Genomic DNA, 19,181 nt, shown 5'->3' on the forward strand with positions numbered 1-19,181 from the left:
ATTCTAATACATGTTCATTTATTTGGACTAGACTATATATATAAGACCAAAATGACATACATAGAAGCACCTCAAACGCAAGATGCAGAAGTAATAGCATACGAAAAGAAGGATTTAACATGAAGGTCATAATTCCTATGAATCAGGACATATTACAATATATAACTATAATAGAAGAAGAGAGAAGGAGAAGAGTAGGCACGATTGTATTATTACACGGCCAGGATATCATTCAGGGAAATCTAAATGTACAAAAGAAAAGAGCTAATGATCGAAGATATTCAAAAAAAAAAAAATAAGAAGAAGAGAAAAGGGAAAAGAAAGAGAGAAAAAGCCAACAATACACCCCCCATATCCCCCCATATCCATACCCCCGTTCACACATACATACACCCAACCCCAAACCCAACATCAAGTAATCACACTTATCAATACCTGAGCTTACCAACAAGCCCAAAGGTATAAGCTGCCTCAGCCTCACTCTTCATTTGAATCATAAATATCTTGCCAGAGCCAGTGGCAACGCCACCCTTCTTCGCGATGGAAGCGTCTTCATTCTCCTCGCGGATCGAGACTGCAATACCTGTACGGGCAATGCGCTCAAAGGCGTTCTCGCCCAGACAAACATCGAGAAGAGTCTCGCCACGTGTCTTTCCGCGGATGACGATACGCTTCTCAGTCGAGATAGCGCCGCGAGGAGAGGCAGAGCCCGATCCGGGAGGTGAAGTCCCGCTTGCGTTGTCGGCGTTCTCGCCCTGCGGGGAGCTGCCATCGCTGCGGCCGCTTACACCAGTGCTGGGGCGGGAGGGGTTCTTGGGTGGCGCGGGCATGATTGTCATACGGGCAGCGCCCATGTCGCGCCACTTGGAGGCGGATTCACGTGCGTACAGACGGACCTTGGCGTTTGAGAGACCGATGCCGTCGGCGCCTTTGACTGCTGCGGCGATACGGCCTATGCCCGAGTTGGGGGATGGATCGTTGCCGGAGTCACCGGAGCCGGAGTAGATGCTGCCTTCGCGGCCGGTGCGGGATTCGATGGTTGAGCGGGAAATGTTGAACATTCTGCTGCTGGTACCGAAGCGTTTGAGGGCGGAGAATGCGCTGCTCATGGTTCCCACGCTGCTTTCGGATCCTTCGGCTAAAGAGCGCGGGGAGCTTGATGCGCGATAGCTCTTTCTGCGGCGGGGCCAGCCAAACAGGCCTCCGCCGGATTTCGGGGCAGGCTCAAAGGTAGAGGCTTGGCCGTTGAATGGGCCGCGGGCGTTTTGGAGCGCGATATATGTTGGGTTGTTGATTCTTGATTGGTTGATGAGACCGTATAGGGCGTCGCATTCATCAGGGTTGATTGACCGGAACATGATGTTGTTGCTAGATGTGATCTTGGATCGCTCGGTGGGAGGAGAGCGAATACTGATATCGATGGCGGTGCCACGGCGAATAGGAACAAGTGGTGTCAATTCAAGAGAGATGAGTGGTCTTGAGGATGTGGAATCGGAGTTTTCATCAGGTTCAGAGCCCATCGCGAAGGCCTCGATCAGGCCAGGACTAACGACGATGCTACATTCGCCAGGAAGCAAACTCTCCCAGTTGCCTTTGTCGGACCAGGCAAAGATAGAGGCAATGGCCTTGTTGGTCTTAGTGGGCTGCAGCGGGACAGCACGGTAGCCACTCTGCGACACAGAATTAGACGGGGAGAGAGAACTGGCGTCAGTAATCGCATCTGGTGCTCTTGGCTTGAGAGTAACATATTCTTCATCTTCAGATACCGAGGAGTAGTCCTCGTCTGAGTCAGAATAGCCACCTGATCTTGAATATTCAGATGATGAGTAGGAATAGTGGCGCACTGTCGACGCGTCCGAGTCGGTCTCTGAATAATCTGAAGCTGTAGAGGGTTCATATTCGTGCTTCAGGGGAGAAGAGCCACGTCGCTTGAGTCCACCACTACTGGAAGTGAGGACTGGGGGAGTTGAGCGCTTGCCATTGGCAGGGCTAGGCGAGCGATGAGGCGGGGGAGGGGGAGGACTATCATCGTCCTTTGGCCGTCTTCGGGACTTCCTTCTCCTGGTTCTTGTTGGCGTCTCCGGAATTTCTTGCTTAGGCAAGCATTCAAGTGGAGGATAGTCTTCCTCCTCTTCCGGGCCGATGCTTGTCGGAGTAGAAAGGTGAGTCTGGCTGCTAGGAGTTCGGATTTTGGGAATTAATGGGAGAGTTGCCGAGGGTACAGATGAAACCCTAGGAGATTCCGGCTCAGGTTCCCGAACAGGCGTCTTCTGAGGCTGAGGAATCCTCGAACGCGACTTCTCTCTCGGTGATCCTCTGGCTGAGGATTCCTCCGCTTCGCCATAGAATCTACCACCCGTTGGCGTACTTGGAGCGTGGGGAGAGACGACTGCAGGCCTGCTTTGTTCAGGTGCTTTATCAGATACAACAGTGTGTTGAGAGGCAGTCTCGGAAGCCGGGCTGTCACCGTAGCGAGAAAGTCTCTTAGCCTTGGATCGTTTGAGCCCAGTGGGAGTCTTTTCCGGGCTACTTGGCGAGCTCCTGGGAGTGGTAGAAGGAAGAAGAGGGAGGTCAGGGCGGGCGGGCTTTGCAGACAGTTCGGATCCTCCCGCGGTGTAATCAGTCTCCCGAGTGATGATTGAGGACAAAGAGCTCCTGGGATCAGTAACAGAGCTGACCGTACTTGGTTCAGACGAGTGCTCTTTGGGGGTCCACGAGCGTCGTTTACCAGTCGCCTTCTCGCCGATGGGAATATCAATGTCATTTGGGTGTGGCCTAGGCGGCGAACTAACAGCAGAGGGTTTGCGAGCCTTGTTCTGCTTGGCTCGGCTGATGAAGCTTTGGCTTCGACAAATTGATGGCGGAATAGGGTCAGATCCGAGTAGTGAGACCCACTCAGACCCAACTTCTTCTTCGTCAATGCGGAGCGAGATCAATTCTTGCCAGTACTTAGTTTCGTCTCCAGGAGCACTGCGCAGCATGAGCACGATTTCATGCTTTGATTCTCCCTTGCGGGCTGAAACACATCTCAGGTCCATGGGAGGGAAGAGAAGCCAGCGATCGGAATGGTCGATTTCACAAATCAAAAGATCACCTCCGGGCCCTTTGTTTGAGGCGTTGTCTCGGTATAGAAGCTCAGCTCGACAATCCACAAGTTGTCCACTTGAGTGATACAATGATAGATTGAAGAAATCACGAGCACGGACGTGGCGAGTCTGATCAATGCCGATGCCGCGGAGGACGCCCAAGGTCATGGGGTCTCTTGTACGTGTTGGGTCGATACTGGCAGCGGAGTCGTCTTCCAACCTCGCTCTTTCATCGCGGACACGTTTTCGGGCATCGATGACAAGACTTTGATAAGCAGCGGCGGTTTCTTCGGCCTTCGGTGACGGCTCTAGCATATTGATACCCTTGAAACTCTTCGCTAGGTACTTTAGACGTACCAATGGTCGCTTCAACAAATAGGCCACATCGACCTTTTCCCCGTCGCTATCTACAATGTCGCCATTTTCATCGCGCTCCAAGCCTTCATCCAGGCTCTTCGTGTCAGCATCGTTCGTGACTTCATCTTCTTCCAAAGGAGCCAGGTTGACAATGACATCCTTAAATCCAAGGCGCCATGCCTTCAAGTACTCGCGGTAGACTCTCTGGGCACCCTGCGCCCATGTAAGCAATGCATCCGCGTTGTCCTGCGGGATTCGCTTGTGCAGGTTCTTAAGGCGCTCGATCGCCACTCCCATGTTCACAATTGGCTTTGAGAAGTTCACGTCGTCTTCAGGGTCCAAAGACGGCCGAAACAGGCCTGCGGCAATTGCCGAATCAGAGCGGGACAGCACGCAAGTCAACAGGACCGGAATCACACCCCCGACTAGTGTTTTTAGCTCGCGCATATACTTTGTCTCGTCACCCGAAAGCTCATAAAGCAAATCGTCAACTGTCGCGTGGGCTAGGCGACTTTTGTTGGTGCGAATACTTCGATTCGATCGGGTGCTTCTGCTCCGCGAAGCCGAAACAGATAGCACAGACATGAGGTCATTGTGAGTGGTAAGACGTCTTTTTAGTTGCGAGGAGACCACAGGTAGCGAGTCTGGATCGAACTGGTCATCCTTTTCTGCTTCTTCTGCTTCCTCCACAAGTGTTGATTGACGTTTTTCGGCGGAGGTAGATTTCGGTACGTGCTCAGTTCCATCAGTCAGAGTGGTGCTCAATGTCTCCGAAGAAGCAATCGTTGATAAACGATGGTAACCAGTGGTCGGGAATGGCTTCTTACGGCCAAGCGGTACGGGTGCATTATGTCCCGACACTTCAGAGCCGCCGTCGGAAAAGGGCTGAAACTCCGACTCCGAGGGTGCGAGACTATCCTCGTAAGGCTTGTCTTCGACAGGATTGTCCTCTTTGTTTTTGATAGATAACTTGGAGGTCCTATCTATGCTAGCCGGTTTCGATTCTGGCGCCATGTCGCGATCTTGTGACTTCGGTGCTTCGTCGATTGAAGAAGAACTGTCCTTTCCCTTGGAGCTCTTACTCACCGCACTCTTTGGGCGATCGGAGCTCTTTGGGCGCTCGCTGATCGTTGATGGTTCAGACTCGGTACTAGCTTGCAGGTCTCCGCCTGCAAGTTTTTGAGATCGTCTTGCTCGGCCTGACTTCAGATCCAGAGGAGCTGGTATATCATTCTTAGATCCGGCTTCATCCATAAAAGGATCCGGCGTGTCAGAGAGCCATGCCTCGATTTTGGCTCCACGGCCCGTAGTTGGCGTAGGTGTAGGTTTTGGTGGTTCGGGCTCGGGGATTCCAAACATTTTCCTGGACTCGTCGATCATGTGTGCGAATATACCACCTTTGGGAGGCTTTGCTGGGCCGCGCTTGCGTCTTCTCGACAGCTCGGAGAAATCCGCCTCGCTTGCCGCCCATGCATCCTCCGGGGGAGGGGAGTGCGTCCTAAGTCTGTCCGAGAGCTCCGAAGCTTCAACGGATTTGGGATGGTCTGTCTCATAGTCGCTCTCCGTGATGGTATCGATATTCTGTCGCGCACCTGCGGATTTGGTGTCTCGAATAGGAGATTTCGAGCCTGTCCCAGTGCCGCGCTTTGTCTGAGATCGAGGAAGATCGTGAGCTTTCCCATCTTCATCTTCGCTATGGTCGTGTTTCCCCCGTGAAGACTTAGGCTGCCCTTCGTTTGTGGTATATTCGGCTATGCGCTTAGGTGCAGGGAGATTGCGCGAGGAGGATTGGGTCGAGGCTCGATTTCGCGTTCGTTTCCAATGCTCGTCGCTCACCACACGTTTGCGGGGTGTGCTATGACTGCGTTTCCTTGTGGTCGGAGGCTTGTCCTTGTTCGGCTTCTCCACCTTCTCCAGCTTCTCTACCTTGACCTTGGCAGGTTTCGGTTTCGGCTTCGCATTATTTTCGTCGTCATCGGCGTAGGGGTCGTCCACTGTTACAACCCCGCCGCCTTGTTGCTGCCATTTTCGCACTCTAGATCGCACCGTGTTCGTGTCGTGCACCCCCAGTGGTTCTCCGATATCCAGCGGTTTTGTGGATTTTGCAGTTCCTCCACGATTGGAGGGACGTTGTGTCGTCGCAGGAGATGGCATCGGTACCTATAGGAGGGAACAAGAAGCCAACATTTAGTAGGGAGCTCTTGAGGTTTTGTTGGTTTTGCTGGTTTTGTTGTCCAACCAGGTACCCGAACCAAACACCCAAACACCAAAACACGGGGTGTTTGTTGACTTGGACGGTCACAGTAATTTGTGTACTTACCAAAGCCCCCAAAGATGTTTAACAAATTTGGAGCATTTGCTTTTTTTTGGGATCGGAAAATCCTTCAGGGATCATAAACAAATTAGGCCTGGAGGTTGGGGCTGACAAGTTCGATAAGCCTCGTCCCCCTCCCGCACTAAATTGGTTGCCGGGAAACCAAGTCGCGAACAACCTTCGCAGTGTTCTTATTAAAATGGAGGATACCCCCGTGATTTGATCTGGTGAGTCTTGATATTAAAGATGACCTCGGATCTTAAAATTAAGAAAACAATGGGGAGATACAGGTAAATATGATGAATATTGCCGAGTTGCGCGTCAGGTGGTCCCTGATGCATGAGCGTCATAGGGTACTTAGTGTGTGGTTGGAGATATTAATCCTATTAAACCTATTAACATCTATTAAATCCTAGTGAATAGGATATAACCCTCATTTAATAATCATATAGGGCTATCATATGATCCTAAATACTATACAGTAACCAATTTCCCCCGCCCTTCTGACACTCTCATCTCTTCTATCTCAACCAAATCCTCTCGACTCTTTCGTACACAAGTTCTAGCCCAATGCTCCACTACGCCTCGACCCTCCCCCACTATACCAGCTATGACGAAAGAGGTGTTACTTAGTCTTGTCTTTTTCCGACTGGCGTTTGAGTGCAACCGAGATGGTGGAGATGCTGTGATAGAGATAGTCTATTATAAAAAAAAAGTCAGCCTATGATGGGAATCCCGGGAACTGCAAGACATACACGCAGGGACAACAATCCAGATGAAGTTCATCAAAAAGTAATACAACCAAAAATAATACGGCTCCGGTCGGGAATATGGTCGACCGTGGACATAGTCGTCAAACAAACTGGTCGCATAATACAGGGTGTCGCCGTACAGATGGCTCATGCACACAATGACTTGGATCGGGTGGCGCAGGGAATGCCTGGTTGCGGTCAAGTATGCAACAACGAAGCACAATGGTCCCCACAGGAGCTTATTAGGAAATCAGGAATCAGCGGTGAATCCTCGAGGGTACACTATAGTACACTATAGTACACCACTATAGTGGTGGTGGGACTCACCACGGTCATTGTCTCCATACATAACACCAACGTGTCCGAGGTCATATACCGGGAATCCGACAGAGCATATTCTTTCCATAGTTGCCCAAAAAGATCTTGGGCAGAAGCCATATGGTTATGGTGGACCATAAAGTAACCCTCGAAGAAGCAGTGCAAAGTTCCAGCTATTGATCCCCATTTTGTCAATATTCAACCTTCATATTCATTCTTTCTCGGTTGGCGTCTTACAGAGCACAAACCACAAGATGGCGATTCGATCCCCCATGCGCAGTGTCGGTTTCACATAGCTGGCCAACGCAAAAGTCACACTAAGAAGAATTGTACATGCCCCACCAGCAGAGATGAGAAGTTCCAATACTGGAGTCCGGTTGGGCTCATAACCCACAACATTGGCATCAAGGGGGTAATATGGGTGTGATGGAGGACTGGGCATGTTTGCAGTACCCTTGAGAGTTGGAACTTTCTAGATCTCGACTCCCGGAAACACAAATAGAGAAGAGTCTATAGAAAGGTTAATATTGGACGAGACGTCGGAATGTTTGCTTGGCTTTTTGCGAAAGGGGTGGATTTGAGTTCGGCCAATAACAAGCTTAAACAACATTTGAAGCTTAACGGATCTACAGATGAAGCCTCAATTGGAAAAGAGACAATCAGAGATAAGATCAAGCAAAAATAAAGAACCAGTGACACAAGCTTGAAATCCTTGCATTTTGTGTTTGTCTTGTAGCATCATTCTCGTGTGATTGTGTGCCTCAGTCATTTATTGTCGCCTGAGGCATCAAATTGTTGCACAAATGTATCAAACTACATAACTAATTATACTAGACGTCTGGTGCTATAGAATACACAACTGGAATAAGCTAACGAAGCTAATATTAACAAACCTAGCTCTTAAGTACTAAAGGACGACCCTCCATTAGCAGAAATCACACTCCCAGTACACCACCCAAACTCTGCATTACAGATCGTCGCAACCAACCCAGCAATCTCCTCAGCATACGCTGCTCTCCCTCCAAACTTCTTTCCCAACTCCTTCACTTCCGGTCTATCAGTCTCCCGGACAGCCACCAATGGCGTGATAGGATTCCACAACGCAAGCGACTCCTTAACTGTATCAGATGCCGACATATACATATCCGTCATGACAGGACCAGGATTGATCGAGTTGACGGTGGCTCTCTCAGCCAGCTCACGACACCACACACGGGTCATAGCCTCAACAGCGCCCTTAGTCCCCGAATAAAGTGAAGTATTCTCTGGCCCCGTTGTCCCCGCAATACTCGATAGCATCACAATACGCCCCGAGCGATCGGTGGGAAGATACTCTTTGCACGCACCGGTGAGTAACAGCGGTCCAAGGACGTTGACTTCATATATCCGGTGGAACTCGGATTCTTTGACTGACTCCAGTGGGCCGATGTATAGCACCGCGGCGTTGTGAACGATGATGTCGATTTGGAAGGATCCTGTTTGCGAGTTTGTGAAATGCTCCTTTGCAGTGGACACGATTCGTGCGCATTCCTCCCGTGAGGTAATGTCTGCTCGGATGGGCAGTGCGCGCACTGAGTATTCGTTTTCGAGATTGGCGGCAAGTGTTACTGCGGATTCGTCTGAACCCTCGGTTGCATAGTTGATGATCACATTGCAGCCTTTGCTGGCCAAATTTTGGACTATTGCAGCTCCGATACCTGGTAGACAATGAGTATAGGGTATCCAAGGAGAGAATGTCGGACTTACTCCGTGCGGATCCCGTTACTAAAGCAAGCTTGTGCTCGTATATGCGAGGGAATGTGCCTTGATAACTACCCATATTGAGAGAGATGCAATTGAGCGAATTTCTTGGTTAGACCTGGGTTAAGACGAATGCAACCCGGATACTTTTATTTATAAGGGATGCGGGTGCGTCTGGCTCCAGTCTTATTGCAAAGGGCCAGCCAGGTCCTTGGCCTATCCACAAGCTCGACGGAAATAAAAAGATTAATCTCCGACCTAGCATGGAGTACTAATGTGTAAAAAGTACGATGTATTGTTATGCAACCGTTCTATGACCCACATGCACGGGTCATGAAATGTGCCACTGGGATTTTAGGCGGTAAAAGATTATCTACGTACTCCGTACTATTCACCCACATTTCATAGCCAAGGACTCCTGTGCCGGGGCGCTGGCACCTGGATGTTAACTCTATCTATGTAGGTAGTAGTATAATGTACCGTCTACATTAGTCGACATATACTGTGAATTTGAAAAGTGGAGGAAAAACCGGAAATCACCATAGTGCGAAATCCGGTGTCGCACAATTCGTCCCCCGTACCTATTGATCGACACCAATAGCCGGTAGACGTACTTTGTACAGAGAAGTGTCGCTCATGAATGTGTGGATACTAGCGCATAAACTGTGCCGTGTTCTATGTATGCTAAAACGGCCAAGCAAAAAAGAAGTGCAGCGCCGGATCCACCAAACCAAAGCTCTGACTATCCCACTAATTATCTTTGCATGGTTATTGAAAATGTCCCATACAAACACCCGCATATCATCAAACCTTACCCTACACTTAACGCCGCCATAATCTATTCATCAAAGCCAAACTCGTTTAATGGCCCTGTTGGAGGCTTGGCTAATAACGTGATATTCCATACTTACTGCTGGTATCCTCGAAGTTCTCGCTTGAACAAATGACCCACAAAGATGGAGATACTCACTCCTTGCTAAAACCCCATAGGAAATTATCGAGGATAACTCGTGCATCATGCAGGTTTAATTCACGCGAGTTCCCATACTTGACCAACACTTGTAGGGGCCGATAGTCCTCCAGCTCAACTGCTAGCTCGACTGCTGTGTCTACCATATCCTGTGATACTTCAATATCTTTTCGGTGGGCAAACAAAGTCTTCAAAAGCCATCCCCGGCCGGCTTTTAAGGCATCGACAATAAGTCCATCGGTCACTGCAATTTCAAACTCACTCTCGAGGATGAGATTTAGTGTAGGCACAGATACCCAATCACGCCAATCGTTCGGTGACTCTTTTCTTGTCATCACCGCGTTTAGAATATTCTGGCACAATTGGGAATCTTTCACCCGCGAAAAGAGAAACTCAACATCCGTCGCATATGCAGCATTCAGAAACATCTCAGGGCACACTTCGATATGTGGGGCAAACTTCCAAAGCACCCTGAGCATGTCAATGCTACAACCGGAATTTCCTGATGCCCCAATCAGAATCTCTTGGGTAACAACAGCGTTGTTTAGTTTCAAAAGATGCTTCATCACCTCCAAACTCCCCCTGGCCGCGGCGGCTAACAGAACAGATGGCGTGGCCTCGGTGGTTGAGCATCGGTCCAATACCAAGGTCAGCATAGCGTGATTGCCGGACTCGGCTGCAGTTTTCACATTCGCCTCGCAGAGATCAAGCTGTCCGAAACGGCTCTCCAACATCTGCAGTGTTTTATAACCTGAATACCGATTACGGATGACTGCGTCAACAACAATCGAGGATGGCCTTTCAATCGTTGCAGTTTGCTGCAATAAAAGCTTTGTCATTTCATCTGCGAATCGACGGTTCTGAGCAGCCCCAAGTAGCATCCGGCTCGAAATATTTGTCGAGCCGTGTCGGTCGAGAAGCTTTGATATGGTTTCGTCATAGTCCAACCCTTTTAATGCATGTGCGATCACTGCATCGGTAACTTGCATCTCTCGGTTATCCTCCAGAATGACATCCAAGATGATGCTCCCTTTTATGGAATTTTCCGTGCAAGCAATCAAAATCTCCTCTGGAACCTTCAGACCAGGTTTCATTTCAAGGAGCACTTGAAGAGTTTCGGGATTCCCCCATGTATTCTGAGCGCATTGAAGCATCATTTGAACCCATAGTTCATCATCTAATGGTCGGTCCATCAAGGATACAAGGAGCTTGACCATTCGAGCCCCATCACTGGTATTTCGCGCTCCGCCAACAGTGACTTTGGACGTAATTAGGCCACCAGCCTTAAGCATAACCTCGAAAGGAGCGACTTTCCCCCATGTTGCAGCTTTCACCATGACGTTTTCTGTTACCGGCCAACCGTGATTAAGAAGAATCCCAATCACCTCAGAGTTTTCGTGAGAGCTAATGGCTTGCATCATAGCTCTCTCGGTCCCTTTGACTTCCCCAGCGCGTTCCAGCAAAAGTTCTGTTTTAGCTCGCATACCGTCTCTAGAACCGTAATATGTAGCCGATGCGATAACTTCACATGTGATGATTGATCCATCATTCTTGTCAAGAATGTCTCTCAGGTGCTCAATGGGTATGTCGGCTATAGCATTCTTGAGTATTTCAGAGGTGATTAAAATATCGGGGGCTCGGCTGAGAATTGCCTCAACGGCCGTGTAAGATAGCATGGATTCTTCAATGAGCTCCGTCGTAATGTGGAGATTTTTATTATGATCAAGCAACAGCTCAATCATTTCTTTATCTACCCGGTCAGCATCCATAATGATCGGTATGGTAATGAGGTCAGGGTCGATGAGAGTCAAGAACAATCTGAGCGGCTCGATATGGTGGTTTTCGATTAGTGCGTTCAAAACGCGTTTTTGCAGTAATTGGTCCTTTGTTTCTCCGATCAAATACTCCCAGACATAATACTGGGAGTGTGTCACAGCCGCCAGAATACATGCTTCTTTGACATCATCCTCGAGCTCATGGTAGTGATTGGTGCGAAGAACTTCGCCGAAGCCGAAGACGCAGGAAAGCAAAACTCCCCGGTCCCGGGATCGATGGTAATTCTGTAGTAGCTGCAGAAGGTGGGATCCACGTACGCCTTCCATTTTGCGTCGTTGGCGAGAATGTACCCAACACTTCAGTGGACAGTCCGAATCCGAGTCATCAAAAAGAAAATAACGCAAGAGGTGGAAAATGTGTAATTCCTCGTCTGATCGATTTGCTTCCCCTGCACCCACGCAGTGTACATTCCAATTTCGCAAGGAGTAGTCATGTATGCCTTTCCTGTACGAGTCAATCTCTGACAAAGTTACGGTATCTTTATCACTGAGGCTCAGTCTGGTGAGGAACTGTTCTGCACTAGGTGACCCTGAAGCTCCGAGCAATTTCAACAAGCATACCTCGGCGGCAAAGGTGTTGCTAGATTCCATGGAGTATTCGGGCTTTGTTTCTAAAAACTCTCGCACTGACAGATGGGCGAAACGGAAGGTCCTGTTTCCGTCTTGGGTTGTCTGAGAGATCACGAAATTGCTGAGAAGATCCAAGATGAAGTCTTCATCAATCTCGTATACCTCAATATCCACGAAGGCCGTGATAGCTAGGGAAAAATCTTCCCAACCGAAAACCCGCGTTGTGCATAACATCCATTTCAGCGTGTTTCGGAACAAAGCTCGATCTGTTTCTTCGGTGATTTCGAGTGCCTTTATGTAGAGGTCCTCGTATAGCTCGCTGAGTGGACGCGGGATCGTCGACATAGCAAATCTGATGTCCCTCTCCGTACGAATCCAACGAAGACTCTGCAGCTGCAATTGGGCCCAACGGAACCTAATCCTCGTAAGCCTTTGTGTAATCGAAGGCCCGGAAATATTTGAACTCACATCCCGTTAGCCTTATAAATGGTATTTCCTTTGATCAATGCCTTCAAATCCTCTTTTGTCGCTTTGACTCGGATAGAGGCTAGTAGCTGGTTCTTTGCAACAAGTCTATCCGTTTCAAAATTCACAAATTTCTCGATATCGGGCCCATTCTCTATCCACGTCACCTGAACCCCGGAGTGCGCCTGGATAGATAACCTCAAGTCACCCTCCTCGCGCGAAGTGACAAAAGCCTTTACGAGACTAGTGGAGTTATCGATAATGTACTCCAGTGCCTCGACGAGTTCCGCTCGCTCCTCCCTACTACACTCATCCAAGGCATCTATCACAATTGTCGTCCGGGAATGAGCTTCGGTCAGTTCGACGATTAAATCACGACACTCCCAAAGACTGGGAGCTCTCGTGGAACCATCGGCCAGGTGTGTTTTCCTATAAAGAGAAAGTGTTGGGGGAGCAAGGGGTTGGTTTGAAGATGGGCTGGAAAGCTGACGCGCAATGCAGCTAAGAATACTCTGTGCATTCCCACGTTGGGGCTCGGCAGTGTTGCGTGAACAATAAAAGTGGGCGTGAGCGAAGTCTTCAATCTGACTGGAGACATTCGTTGCATCACCAATGACCATTGATGCTAAGCAGCTTTTGCCAGCACCCTGAGCACCATGAAGCCAGAGCAGCGAGTTTGTGCTTTCACATTTCCATTCAGTGAAACTTGGATGTTGCAGAACCCATTGGCATGTTCCATCCAGGACTCTGGATTTGATTGTGGTATGGTGGTCAAGATATGGCTGAGTAGACAACCAGTCCAACATCTGTCGTCGCTGTATACCTGAAAGAGAGGTTAGATTGCTGCGATCGGTTAAACAGGGAAACTTACTGTCCAGATAATCCTCGAACTTGTTCAAGTGGAAGGATACCTGTGAGATTGGCTGTGCCATCTGACTGAGCGTATCTCGTAGTGAATGAAATGTCTCCATCTCTATAGAATCATCAGTGGTGGGTATCTTAGTTTGTGGGTTAAGTCATCTCCTTACCTAATGACAAAGACGCAAGATGAGAGGTAATATCGTTGTTCACTTATAAGATAGTGATCAACTACGCAGCTCGAACGAAACAAGGTGAATGGAATACCTACTCTCACCTTGAACCAAGCTTGCGCACCGGTCGACCAATCTCTCGTCCGCTTCCATTTTCTCTAAAAGTTCCTGGAAATCGTTCTGACCAAGAAGCCCACTTTTCAAGAGTCGCACTAGAGATTGTGAGTTTTTTTTAGCTACAATCGAAATTGGCAATAAAGCTCACCTCCTGTTCTATGTTCAAAATAGCGTTTTGCCTCAACAAGATATTTCAGGATCGAGCCATACACCTTCATAACGGCCTCCTCGAGCTGCTCCGAGGCAGCTGAACCTTTCTGAGCGTAAATCTGCTCGATTATTCTATACCGTGCCGTCATTCTGGCGATTCTTTCGGCCCCTTGCACAACGAAATCGAATTTGCTGAAATCGTTGATAGCAATCTGCAATAAAAATCGAGCCCCCGCCCACGGTAAGGCAGCATGGCCCGGGTCATACTGCACAACCTGATCGCCCACTGATTTGAATAGCTCGACCCAGTGCGCTACTTTGCTCAGGAGGTCACGAATGATAACTTTCTTTCCTTTTCCTGGGATGGTGATTTGCCATCTCTTGTGGATGCATGTGACGTATGCTTCCCGAGTAGTTTGCTCGAGACTCTCCAGTATATCAAGATCGGTTTTTCGAGTTCTCTTGATACCATCGTCGCTGTCAAAGTCGAGAAGCTTCTGGTCAACCTTGTCCAGTTTGGCTTTCGCAGTCATCCAAAGCGACTGGGTCTCGATGTGCATGATCAGTAATTAACCGAAGCAGATATATAAATTAAATTAGAAAAAGGAACCCCAGAAGAGAGTGAGTGCATCCTTAGTAGGTATCGTTGACCCCGCGCTTATGTGGGGTCTATGTTGATGTTGCGGCCTGATGATTCAGGCCATGATCCCACGTCTCAGCTTTTCTCTTTCTCCAATCAACAACTCTCTTCCCCTTTCTGTAATATTTTGTGCTGTATACTTCATAATTTGGCCATATGAGATCAATGGACCGAGAATTGGGATATGTACATAACTATGTACTATATTCTAACGATGCAATGCAATGCAAAGCTAACTACCATTTGGCCAGGAACCCTCCATCGATGGGCATACAAATTCCGTTTATGTATGATGAACACTCGGATGCAAGCCAAAGGGACCCCTGCGCCACCTCATGCGCCTGTCCAAATCTGTTCAAGCTGCTAACCTTAGGCGCAAACTCATCATGGGTGGTGCCCATAATCTCCAACGCCGCGACCGACATTTCACTCTGCTTTTATTAGACCCTCTCTGGATTAAAGATGGGGAAGACATACAAATATCGCACCAGGCGCAATAGCATTAACCCGAATACCCTTAGAGCCACCTTCAGTTGCAGCATGTTTGGTCAAGCCCAACAGGGCATGCTTAGCCGCAGTGTATGCTGGCATATTGGGCTGTGGTGAATAGGCATTGATTGAAGCAATATTGACAATAGAGCCCTTTGAGCCCTGCTTTTCCATCTGCTGCATCTGGTATTTACAGCACAGTGCGGTACCAGTCAAACTGACATCCATCAATCTGCGCCAATATGATTCATCAAAGTCAATCAGGGGAGTCTGATCAGGAGACATGGCTGCGTTGTTGATTGCCACATCCAACTTGCCAAAGGCGCTCACTGTCTGCTTAATGAGATTTTGTACATCCTCTGACTTGGAGATGTCAGTCTCCACAAAACGGACTTCTCCCAAAGCAGAGAGCTCCTCTGCAACCTGAGCTCCCTGTTCTGCCTTCAAATCGGCAATGACTACCTTAGCCCCCGCTCGGAGAAAGACAGAAGCGGTAGCCTTGCCCATGCCCTGGGCGGCGCCTGTAATGATGGCGACCTTGCCTTCAAGGAGGGGAAAGATAGGTGCTTCTGGGACATCCATTTTGCAGATGATCGGCTAGGCGACAGGACGAATATGGATATGGAAGAACGGGGGGCGAAGCACTGATTTTTGTTTCGGCTTAGTGTGGTCAGATAGGATTTTATATTTGATAATGCTTTGAATTTGTAGATCGGCATTGACCCCCTGTTCTTGGGATTATTCGGCCTCATATTGTCTCGAATTGAACCATCTCCGTAGACTACTCCGTATATCCTGCCCCATTCCCTAGAAACCACCGTTATTGTGTCAACGGCGTTAAGTGGTGGAGTATGACCCACTTTCCGAAGCCCCGGCCTTGGTAACAACGCCAATATCAAGTTAGTGTCGGGGCTGTCAAGCCCTAGCGGACTATGATCGGCATATGTCCCTCTTCTTTGAGAACAATGCAATCAAACTCATTTAGTGTAGGTGACAAAGTGTTCCACCAGAGAATTTAGTTTTATGGGCTATTAATGCGGGAAAAAGATGTACTATTCGACTCCATTCTATAGCTAATGACTCGTGTCCCGGAGCCTTAGCGCCCCGGGGGTAAAACTTTATGCATAAGCGTACTAGTAGTTATATAATTGTAGCACCTATCCATGGATGTACTCTACCATTATAGAATGCTTTTAGAAGAAACAGAAAGCAGTTGGTAGGTTATATATATACACACGTTGTACATCGACAAAAGAGACAATATGTGAATTTAAAGTGGAGAAAAAGCAATAAAGCAATATTAATCCATACGGTCAAGTCCGCCGGGGCACACTTCATCGCCCGTATTAGTGCCATTCATGCACGGAGTACAAAGTACATGAGTACGGAGTACTTAATTTTCAAGATTTCCAAAGTTTCTTCTGCCGCCCGCTCTGTTTCTCTCTCTTAGTAGATTTAGACGCCGATCTCGGCGTGGATAACGACACATATTCCGCCCCCAAAGGCAGACCAGCTATGTACTCCGTACGGAGTAGTGAAACTTACGTTCAAGGATCATCTTGATCCTCGCTATAGTTACCACATATACCGGTCACTAGTGCCTATTTAGCATATACGGAGTGTCTAGAACTCGGTCCAACCTACTTCAGGAAAGAATCCTTCAGGACCCGCTTTTCGTCAAGTATGCCGTATAGTATTAAGCAGAACAGCTGCAAAGGCACCATGACAGCTAGAATAAGTGCTATGATTTGAATAGGGGTGGTTTCCGGGATGATGAAAGTCTATTGAGTCCCTCTCGGTTTACATTTGTGGGCTTCTCCTCTTCGCTTCGTTTCTCCTTCTTCTCAGTCATACTCCAACAGCCAAAATGAGTGAATCTCAAATTTCAACTCAGGACCCTGAGAAAAGTCGGTCTATCACACGCACGCAAAGTGTCAAGGGGGGTGATACACCAGAGACCAGTCTTGTCAATATCTTGGTACTTTTGCCAGCTCTCCCTGCTCGAAGATTCGTACTGATTTGATAGATCGTTTCTACTGCGTGTCTAGGAGGATTCGTATATGGCTTTGCGGCCAACGCCCTCTCAGGCTCTCTCTCACAAACAACATTCATCGCAAAGTTTTTGTCGACGCCTGATGCAACATCTCGACAAGATGGTATGCTTGGAGGGTATTTTTACCTTTGATCCAGACAAAATCATCTTCAGCTAAAAGTATTCTCTAGTTTCCTTGGAGGTGCCCTAGTTGGTGCGATTCTGCAGGCACCTGTATCCAACAAGTTCGGCCGACGAATTGCCAATGCTGTCGCTGCCCTCATCGTCATTATCTCGGGTGCTTTGCAGGCCGGTGCCGTTGATGCTACCATGTTTATCGTTGCGCGTGTCATCTGCGGCGTCGGCTCGGGTATGGTATTCTCGAATACTCCCGTTTATATGAGCGAAATCTCCCCTCCACACACACGCGGAATGCTGGTCGGTCTGCACGGCGTGGGTACGGTAGTGGCATATATTCTGGCCGCTGTTTGCGCGCTGGCCTTCAGTTTTGTCACCACTCAAATGCAGTGGCGGTTTATCTTTATCGTTCTGACTGCTGTGGGTGTTATCTACTTGGTGACACTTTACTTCATCCCCGAGTCTCCTCGCTGGCTCATGCAACAGGGACGTGATGAGGAGGCTAAACAGGTCTTGGAGTACTTGCATCGTACCAAGCGAGACCCTAGAGCTGCTTTTGCTCATGCTGAGGCGGTTCAGATCAAGGCTCAGGTCGACGCAGAGAAAGATACCCCCAGCGGTTATCTCTATATTATGCGCACTGCATCTCATCGCAAGCGCGCTCTCTGCTCCATTCTATTGTGGACTATGGGTCAGGGAACTGGTATCACTGCCATCGCAAATTTGATTCCCACACTAATGGGGGCGCTTGGCTTTGGTACCACGATGCAACTTGGACTTGGCGTTGTCTGGACCGTATGTGCGGTAATTGGCTGTGGAATTAATGTTTTCCTTCTGGATAAGGTTGGACGAGTCAAGCTGTTGGGTGAGTTTGGGATTCTTTTGCCGTTGCATTGCATGCGTTCTTTTATACTAACTATAACATTCCTAGTGATCGGTGGATTTGGCTCCGCTGCTATCATCAGTGTGATGGCTGCTCTCGAAAAGTTCTACCTCAACACAACTTACACACCTGGGATCAACGGCGCCGTGGCGATATATTTCATCTTCGGTGCCTTTTTCACCTCCACCATTGAATGTACCGCATACGTTTATGGCTCGGAAATCTGGCCGACACACCTGCGCAGCGAGGGAGCGACCATTGCATTGGTCAGTTTCTTTGGCAATGCTGTTGCATACAGTGCGCCTGTCACACTGGCTCTTACCAATATCGGATGGAAGTTCTATATGGTATTTGTTGCTGTCACTGTTGCAAGTACGATTGTTATCATGTTCTATTTCCCTGAGGTACGTTTTAATTTCTGCTCATGCACCATGACACTTCGATCTAACAAGTCATTTTCTGGTAGACTATGGGACTAAGTCTTGAGGAGATCAATGGCAAGTTCGGCGACAAAGTCGAGATGGAGCTTCAGGATGCGCTTGATGTCGAGGATACCAGCTCGCAAGGCACAGTCTGAACGAAAGAAAGATCCAATTTCAGGACCGATGCGTAAATTAAGATGGATATCACGTGAATTCTACTCTTTCTGTTGGCGTAGTTGACTTTCCTGTGGCTGATATACCTATGTAATTTTAATTCAGCATCCACAATATAGTTACTCGCCAAACGCTTCTCTAATATAAACAAATCGTCCGACCAGAACGTACTTTTTTTCCTTACGAAAAGGTCTGAGACATACATACGTCGGCCCTTGGCATTCCTTCAAGTGGAGTCCATCACATTTCGGACGGCTCGTGGCTTGGCCAAGGCGGCTGGCGTTGTCGATCAAGCCAGGGCCAGACCAAGACGAAGAACTATGTTGTATGGGGACGGCCTGATTTGATATCTGATTCGTTAACTAACTCTCCACTTTAATTTTATTTTCGTTTGACATGTCCCCTCTTCGTATTCATGTGGGTTTCCAACAGAAGCTTTCCTTTCCATATCTGATAAGCGAGTGCCAAGAAGTATACTTACGCTTCTAGCGGCTGTCAATGACTCGGAATCCTTCCGATAAAGACATAGGTAGATGTGATCGCCTGATAATGCAGGAAGGACTAGCTGATACGTGTACCTAAAATGCCGGAAATGGCACCTCATGAATGATCCCAGGCCCAGGCCGCGGGCCACCACGAGGCTAGCGGAAGCACGATACCTCTTTTCCGCTGGAAGCGAACAAATCGCAGTGCTCAAA

The 19,181-nt window shown here is 48.5% G+C and overlaps 6 protein-coding genes across 6 annotated transcripts; 1 reads left to right on the forward strand and 5 right to left on the reverse strand.

Annotated features, from left to right (window-relative positions):
- Positions 1 to 428: 428 nt before the first annotated feature.
- N7455_003510 (uncharacterized protein) lies at positions 429 to 5,597 on the reverse strand (the record flags this gene model as incomplete). The annotated part of the gene is made up of 1 exon (XM_040961272.2): positions 429 to 5,597. One exon carries the CDS (start codon positions 5,595 to 5,597, stop codon positions 429 to 431), a length of 5,169 nt encoding a protein of 1,722 aa, XP_040808276.2.
- Positions 5,598 to 6,382: 785 nt separating this feature from the next.
- On the reverse strand, positions 6,383 to 7,269 carry N7455_003511 (EXPERA domain-containing protein; the record flags this gene model as incomplete). Its single annotated transcript, XM_040961294.1, has 4 exons — positions 6,383 to 6,456; positions 6,513 to 6,747; positions 6,837 to 7,000; positions 7,065 to 7,269. 4 exons carry the CDS (start codon positions 7,267 to 7,269, stop codon positions 6,383 to 6,385), a joined length of 678 nt encoding a protein of 225 aa, XP_040808285.1.
- Positions 7,270 to 7,727: 458 nt separating this feature from the next.
- N7455_003512 (SDR family NAD(P)-dependent oxidoreductase) lies at positions 7,728 to 8,673 on the reverse strand (the record flags this gene model as incomplete). The annotated part of the gene is made up of 2 exons (XM_065604507.1): positions 7,728 to 8,524; positions 8,574 to 8,673. Coding segments are annotated over 2 exons (897 nt in total), but the record flags the coding sequence as incomplete, so codon positions are not given.
- An 860-nt stretch (positions 8,674 to 9,533) lies between these two features.
- On the reverse strand, positions 9,534 to 14,265 carry N7455_003513 (Galactose oxidase/kelch beta-propeller; the record flags this gene model as incomplete). Its single annotated transcript, XM_040961270.2, has 5 exons — positions 9,534 to 12,357; positions 12,411 to 13,230; positions 13,279 to 13,380; positions 13,543 to 13,650; positions 13,704 to 14,265. The coding sequence occupies 5 exons, from the start codon at positions 14,263 to 14,265 to the stop codon at positions 9,534 to 9,536; spliced, it is 4,416 nt and encodes a 1,471-aa protein (XP_040808272.2).
- A 316-nt stretch (positions 14,266 to 14,581) lies between these two features.
- On the reverse strand, positions 14,582 to 15,416 carry N7455_003514 (SDR family NAD(P)-dependent oxidoreductase; the record flags this gene model as incomplete). Its single annotated transcript, XM_040961281.1, has 2 exons — positions 14,582 to 14,776; positions 14,823 to 15,416. The coding sequence occupies 2 exons, from the start codon at positions 15,414 to 15,416 to the stop codon at positions 14,582 to 14,584; spliced, it is 789 nt and encodes a 262-aa protein (XP_040808294.1).
- Positions 15,417 to 16,701: 1,285 nt separating this feature from the next.
- Positions 16,702 to 18,464, forward strand: N7455_003515 (uncharacterized protein; the record flags this gene model as incomplete). Its single annotated transcript, XM_040961282.1, has 5 exons — positions 16,702 to 16,812; positions 16,861 to 17,003; positions 17,058 to 17,869; positions 17,936 to 18,291; positions 18,354 to 18,464. The coding sequence occupies 5 exons, from the start codon at positions 16,702 to 16,704 to the stop codon at positions 18,462 to 18,464; spliced, it is 1,533 nt and encodes a 510-aa protein (XP_040808289.1).
- Between the last annotated feature and the right edge of the window lie 717 nt (positions 18,465 to 19,181).

This window comes from Penicillium solitum (genome assembly GCF_028829755.1).
Source record: "Penicillium solitum strain IBT 25940 chromosome Unknown utg000001l_segment0_segment0, whole genome shotgun sequence".
In the NCBI taxonomy this organism is placed as follows: Eukaryota; Fungi; Ascomycota; class Eurotiomycetes; order Eurotiales; family Aspergillaceae; genus Penicillium; species Penicillium solitum.